The sequence below is a fragment of the Haemaphysalis longicornis genome, unplaced genomic scaffold, assembly GCF_048455015.1.
Source record: "Haemaphysalis longicornis isolate Haplotype H1 unplaced genomic scaffold, Haemaphysalis longicornis Haplotype H1 scaffold_11, whole genome shotgun sequence".
Lineage (NCBI taxonomy): Eukaryota > Metazoa > Arthropoda > Arachnida > Ixodida > Ixodidae > Haemaphysalis > Haemaphysalis longicornis.
Window position 1 is genome coordinate 5396805 of NW_027526214.1, and position 7313 is coordinate 5404117.

Sequence of the window (7313 nt, forward strand, 5' to 3'; positions counted from 1 at the left end):
GCTCCCTGCCTGGTGAACAGACAGGGAGCCCATCCGCCGGAGCTTGACCTGGGCTCCGACGGCCACCGTTCGTGGTTTCTAACCCTCCACCTATAAACACATTGCCACGGTTGGATCCAGCGTATGTTTGGGGGCTCGGGGTCCGCGGTATCGCCAGTACCGTCACCAAGATTGCTCAAGGTGCCCCGTGCGGGGAGGAGTATAAAGTACCTTACAGAACAGTGCCTCGACTTCAATTACTTCTGGCCGCGCTACAAATGGGATAACGCGTTTTAATAAAATGGCTACACTACCGCCTCGGGACGGTCGATCTTTGAGTACTACTGCATAGTTAGGAAGCGCCATTTAAAAATCTTTGCTATTCTTTGTTAGCGAAGTTTCAGTCAGCGCGAAAAAGTCGGGCTCGATGCTTAGCAGCAAAGATTCCAAAGACTTTAATTTCTAGATGATGCTGCGTGTGTTGATATTTACAAAAGTTACTCTTTCCCTGTGGTGCACGGCTTAGACGTTGAGATTGCGTTGCTGTTTGCTCGTTTTTTGTCTTCAGATGCTCGGGTCCTCGTGTTGACTAGCACAGCGTCATTTGTTTCTTCATCCCATCGGTATAAGTCGTCATTTACCCGTAGTTTTTTGTAAAGCAGGGATACTTTAACTCCACATTTTTTGGGTAGGTTCCCAACTGTCCAGAAATTTTTCCGGAAATCACGTACCCTAGTGGGAAAATCGTCTCCTATTAAGAAATTTGTTCCGTTTACTTCTGGCAGTTCTCTAGGATCAGATTGTTGTCTCCAAAGTCCAGTGGTTTAAGAATAACTGGTCTTAATTTTTTTCGTCAGGTTTCCCAATTCTATCATTACGTTCACGTTCGATGTCGAGCGGCTGAACTTTTAGGATTTCTGTGACAATTTTTTTGATTTACAGCTTTTTCTAATTTGTCAGCATTTTCTTCTGCTTCCTCAGGCACGCCATAGACTAGAAGGTTCGACCTCTTTGACCAATTTTCCAAGTCGCCCAGCTTCATTTCTAAGGCTGATACTGTTTTCTGTAGTTCGGCTCCTGAGACATGTAAGAAAAAACTTTGTTATCTAGGGAGGTTAACCGTTCCAGTTTACTGTAGATGGCTGTTAAGCGCTGTTTTTTGATTTACTTTAGGTCCCCTGTGATTGCCTGAAGCTGCTTCAAAAGTTCGTGGAGATCGGGTGCCGGGTTGCCCTCAACACCCCAGCTAGAATAAGAAATTTCTTGAAGCAGGTAGACACATCGCACAATATTGGACAAAGTAGCCGAAGGAACCGCAGCACAACTAAACAAAGGTTGTTTGATGGAATAAACTTGCCGTACCGTTTGTTCACCTGCAAGAAGTAAACAAACGCGTTCATGTCGCGCATTCCCGGTGAGCTGCCGTGCCTTATGCGGTGTCGGTGTCTTCCGTCAGCCTTTATAGATTCCCAAGGTGTCCGCAGCGCCAACGTCGTGGCCTGTACTTCCGCCGGAAGGCTGAGAGTTGTCGAAGCATAATAGTCGAGAATCCTATCGCAATTTCTTACGATCAGATGCGTACTCGGTCTTTGGAAATGCTGATGTGTGCGCAGGTCCGTGGTGTTTCTTCCATACTGCAGCACCGGCTCATCTCTCCCTGTTTGCATGAAGGGCAGAAGAGCGGTCAACTGCAAGAAGTACACAAACGGGTTCAGGTTTCGCATTCTGAGTGAGCTGCCATGCCCCAACAATACATTGGAGTATAATACATTGGAATATATTTTTACTGCAGCGAAAGTTTCAGCCCGTCGAGGCGTTTAGGCATACCGCGAAATCCTTCGCACGCTGGCTCGCTCATGTACGCACCGAACTGGCCCGCCGTGTGCGCCGAGAGAAAGAAAAAAGATTGGTGCCGGTCAGCTGTTGCCCATTCGTGAGGAGGCGCAGAAGGGTTGACGGTGTGGAAAGCTAGAAACGTTGAGGGAAAGAGAAGGGCCACCCCTCAGCACCCTGCCGCCAGGATCGCACAATTTTAGAAACCGTAACTAGCTAAAGTCGCCGACCAGTGCCCAGGACTGTCGCGTTGCTGGTTCTGCGCGAGCGTGCGGGAGCATGAGCGGCCTGAGCCTGCAGGAAGAGCCCAGGCGCACGACAGCTGCTCTGCTGACAAAAGAAGTGCCACACTTTATTTGGGGCAGAATATACACAAGATAAGTTGCGCCACACGCGAGTCGCAGCCTAACTAAATGGCTGAAGGGTGGCGACCTCTACATCTCCTTCCTTGAAGACCAGACAGAAGATGGAGGACGCCAGACACTTCACATTACAAGTTTAGGCGGTCCGGAGGCACAAGGCGGCGGTCACTACGTGTTCGTGTCACACCATCACTGCGGTCACAGTCTACCAGGGCCAGTCCAAGGGAATCGGGTGGTTGCACTGCGGTAGTACGCCGGGCTACCGGAAGGAGAAGTGTTCGCTGTGGCTCTTGCTCCTCAGACGGCGGTGGTTCCGCCCTTGGAGCAAAAGGGACTAGGTGACACCAGTTGCGTTCTAGGAGGCCACCCTGCTCCGTTTGCACGATAAAGCATTGTGGTCGTCGTGCTTGGCTCAGCACTGTAGCTTTGACCTGGTCAGGTTGCACCCAGACACACTGGCTTGTTCTTAGCGATGGCGGACCAGGAGCTCCGTGATGCCTGTTAAAGTCAGGGGTCTGTTTCCGCTTGTAGGCTGCGTCTTTCTTCCTCACATCTTTCCTCGATGACCAGTGAGGACGTAACTCGAAGTTCTGTTTCGGGACTTTGGTTCGGCGTTGTCGTCCCTTCAAGAGATGGGCTGGGGTGAAGCCATCGACTCCTGGGGTGTCCCAGTAGCTGAGAAAGACCATTTGAGGATCTGTTGCTTTGCGGAACAACTCCTTGATGGTCCTGACCATTATTTCCGCGTCTCAGTTCGATTGTGCATAGTGTGGGCTGCTGGTGACGTGGTCAAAGTCGCAAGAAGCCGCAAACGCTGCAAACTCGCGCGAAGAGAACGGTAGACCGTTGTCCGATCTGACCTCTCGCGGAATCCCATTGCGGGAAAAGATACTTTTGAGGACGTCAATGACTCCCTGATTGTTGTACTTCAGAAGATTCGCCATCTGACTCTTGTGCCTGTCCCAAGTCCTGTGGGATTAGTGGCAAGGCTTCTGACATGCCGCTGACCACTTGAGCTCCAAACAATTTCACGGTGTCCAGGGTAAGGGACGCTTTTTGGGTGATGTGTGAGAATGTATCTGCCGTAGCTAGCTGCTTTCCAGGCACGTCCAGCCACATGAACTGGCATCGCATGGTCTTTAACCGGAGTCTCTGTATGCGAGGTGGCAGCATGTCCAGCTCCATCTTGCCAAAGCGTGAAACGAGTGGTAGGTGATTTGTCTCGACATGAAAGGTGATGCCACGGACAAATTCGTCAAATCGTTGGATAGCCCATGTCGTTGCCACCGCTTTCTTATCTGTCTGGCTGTAACGGTGCTCTCTCTCGGCCATTGACCTCGAAGCAAACGCAGCTGGATGGCGCTTTCCAGAGGGCTGTGTCAGCAGCAAGACCGCGCAGAGTCCAAACGAGCTTGCGTAATCCGAAACTTTGGTGGTGTATGACGAATGATACTTGGCCATGCAACGGTCTGATGTCATAAGTTCCTTGATTTTCTCGAATGCAGCATTTTGCTTATGCTGCTACACCCAACCCACAAGTTTGCTTAGAAGTGCTGTGATGCGAGCTGTTACCTTTGAGATGCAAGGCAAAAACCGGACAAGAGGGTTCACCATTGCGAGAAGTAGCTGGACACCTGCGATGTCCGTTTGTGCCTCCATGGCTTTGACTGCGTCGACCTTGTCTGGACATCACCTGATGCGTTGTGCTAAAATGATGACTCCTAGGAAGGAGACTTTGGAGACACCAAAACGACACTTGTCTTGGTTAACGTGATGCCTGTTTTTGCAAGGCGAGACAACACAAGGCTCAGTCGGTCGTCATGCTCCTCGCGGGTGCACCCAAAGAACACAATGTCGTCTAACATACTGGCGACTCATTCCTGGCCCTCCAGGATCCTGGCCATCTGTTTTTGGAAGCGCTCGGTCGCGGAGCTGATGCCAAAAGGGAGCCGGGCGAAGCAGTATCGGCCAAATGGGGTGATGAACGTTGTGAGCTCTTGGGAGTCTGCAGAGAGTTTTACATGATGGAAGCTGGCTGTTGCATGCAGCTTTGAGAAAACTGTTGCATCACCAAGGAGGCCAAAGACTTGCTCCACAGTTGGTATAAAAAGGCTTTCACGAAGGGCAACCTTGTTCAGCTGAGTCAAGTCGACGCACAGCCGGTTGGAACTGTCCACTTTCTGGACTACAAAGAGACCAGAGCACGCCGGGGTTGGATTGTCGACCCTGCAAATCACGCCTGCTTCCTCCACTTTGTCAAGCTCGTGCCGGAGGACCTCCAGCTGCGGGATGGAAATCTTTAGAGGCACGCTTAGGGAGAAGGGCACGGCATCAGGTCTAAGGAGGATAGTGTACTCATCCTTGAGGGTGCCCAATTACTGGGAGAGCTCAGCTCGCAATGTTGCTTTGGGTTCTGGAGTTCATCGAGAAACTTTACAACTTCCAGGGCTTGAAGCGCCGGCAGTACCAGACGAGGCACGGTGAGATACTGGACCACGTACAAGCGCTGGGAGCTCATTTTTCTGTGCCACCGAAGTCTTCCCATGTACGAACCTAGCATACGCAGCAGCTTACCGCCAGGTCCGGTGAGCAGGGTGTTGACGGAGCCGACCTTGGCCGGCTACACAGCAAAGTCTTTCGGAACGGCGGGCACCTCGGCTCCGCAATCGACCTTGAACTGCGCTGTGTAGTTGTCAACAGTGACGTCAGCAAACTTTGCCGCGGCGGGCGGGCCAACCGCGTGTAATTGAATAGAATCGATCTGGTGTTTAGCGTTCCTAGCGCGGCACACTTCAGCAAAGTCCCCTTTCTTTTTGCAGAAGATGCAGGCGGAGTGTCGTGCAGGGCAGTTCGAACGTGGATATGGCGCGCGGCCGCAGAATTCACATGTTGACAGACGGCAGGAGCACTCTGTTTTCCGTGGGGGCGAAGGCAGCATATCGTAGTTGCGGTGGCGAAAGGCGAACTTGTTATCGCGTTGGGCGTCGTCGTGTAGCTCGAGGGAGTGCTCAGCGCGGTTTTGGGAAAACATTTTTTTTGTCGGCGTGTTCTGATTGATGGGCCTGCATCCATTCTTCCTAGAGCGTCACCTTCGCGTTCCGGCAGAGCTGGCCCGCAAGGCGCGAGTCGCTGAGGGCGACGACAAATCTCTCACGACAAGTCTTTGCTCCACCTCAGCCGACGGATAGTTGCACTGCTTCACCATTTTACACAGTTCGGCGTAGTAGGCGCTGATGCTTCCGTCGGGCAACTGAACGCGCCGCTGAAAACGCCACGACTAATAGAGTTCGTCCGCCGGGTGCACAATGTGCTGCACAAGGCGAGTGAAGCGGCGTGGAGCGAGAACGTCTCGAGCCGTGGGCGGTATTCCGTCCCCGTGTGTGAGGCCCGAAACGACGGCGTAGTTCTCGTAGCGGCTGAGCCATGCTGGCCAGGTTCCGGGGTTCGTGAAGTCGAACGGTAAGGGCGGCTGGAGGTTGATGCCTAATGTTGTCGGCGGTGCTCCGTCCTTGACGGCCATCGTCGTGCGGTCAGGCGAGTCCACGATGAGGGGACGTTACGCAGCCACTTCTTACACCATGCTGCGTGGCTGGTGCCGCGCGAGCGTGCGGAAGCACGAGCGGCCCGAGCCCGCGGAAAGAGCCGATGCGCAAGACAGCTGCTCAGCTGAAAAAAGAAGCCGCACTCTTTATTTGGGGAAAATATATACAAGATAAGTGGCACCACACGCTGGTGGCAGCCTAACTAAATAGCTTAGCTCTTAAGGGTGGCGACCTCTACAGAGACGTGACTCGAACGTCTAAAGCATGTCATGAGCGGGCAAGTGGCAGGAGTTTTGTGGCTTTAATTTACAGTTAGAGTCTAAGCAGTTGCAGAGAGTAACCACGTTTAAATATTTAGGTGTTATATTTGACTCAGATATGAACTTGAAATCTCCTATATATACGACATGCAGAAGGTGTCGTATGGCTGCCAGACGTGACTAAAAGCCCGCGAATGTTTTAAGGCAGCCACCTTGCGTACCCTATATTTCGCATTTGTTCATACCCATCTAAGCTACTGTGTATAATCGTGGGGCCCAAGCCAAACATATTTCAAGCCTCTCAGCTACTTACAAAAGACGGCAGTAAGAGTTATAACATCTTCAAATAGGACTGACGCCAGTAAGCTGCTGTTCGAACACAAACTCGTAGCTCCGCTACACTCTGTCCGTTTGTTAAAAATGTGTACAGTCGGGGGCTAATACAATTTCATGCTGCTCTTATTTGGAAGGCAGTGGCTATTTTACCGGCAGCTGGCAGATAAGCCCTGAAGAAAAGTTGCCGGCAGTTCTCCGGCGATACTGCCCCTGGGCGCTTATGCTACCGCAGACGAAGGTGTCGAGGTGAACGTTGGGAACAGGTTTTCGAGCTTTGCCGAGCTTGAGAAGCTTGATCGATACTGTTCAGCGAATTAGGTTAAGCTATGAAAAATAGACGCGCAGACGATCGAAGCGATAGAAGAGCCAGCAAAATTATTCAAGATTACGGCGGGCGTGTCTTCATCAGTTATATTCCCGCTTTCAAACTCAAGGCAGGTCATCCAAACGAAATCACTCAACTCCGTGCGTATTTGATAGGTTCAAAGCCCTGTTCCAAACTACATTCTGTCAAAATGATTGACAACACTAACAGAGAGGGAACATTCCTTGCTGTTTCCTTTGCAGAATTTGATTGATTGATTGATTGATTGGTTGTAGTGTTTAATGCGACGACACAACACAGGCGACGAGGTGTGCTGTACTGGAGGGCTCCGGATGAATTTTGACCACCTGGGGATGTAAGCAGCCGCCATGGCCGCGAATCGAACCCGCATCCTTGTACTCAGCTGCACAACGCCATAGCCACTGGGCCACCGTGGCGGGTCTTTGATAAGCCAAAAAATAGATTGCACGGCTTGGCATTCGCGATTCCTATTTAAATGCTACAAAATTTGAAACCCCAACTTCAGTAAAAAACAAGTTTGCTAATGCGTGCAAGCTGACATCTCCGGTTGCGGGTGCATTGCCGAAAAACTGCAGGAAACTTTTCTCTCGAGCTCATGTGCCGGCTACCGGCAAAATACCTGCAAGAATCTGTGCCTCCACAATAATCACGTGGT

At 51.4% G+C, this 7313-nt stretch overlaps 1 protein-coding gene across 1 annotated transcript; it reads right to left on the reverse strand.

Annotated features, from left to right (window-relative positions):
• Positions 1-2302: 2302 nt before the first annotated feature.
• LOC144160817 (uncharacterized) lies at positions 2303-2911 on the reverse strand. Its single transcript, XM_077691970.1, has one exon. It carries the CDS (start codon positions 2909-2911, stop codon positions 2303-2305), a length of 609 nt encoding a protein of 202 aa, XP_077548096.1.
• Between the last annotated feature and the right edge of the window lie 4402 nt (positions 2912-7313).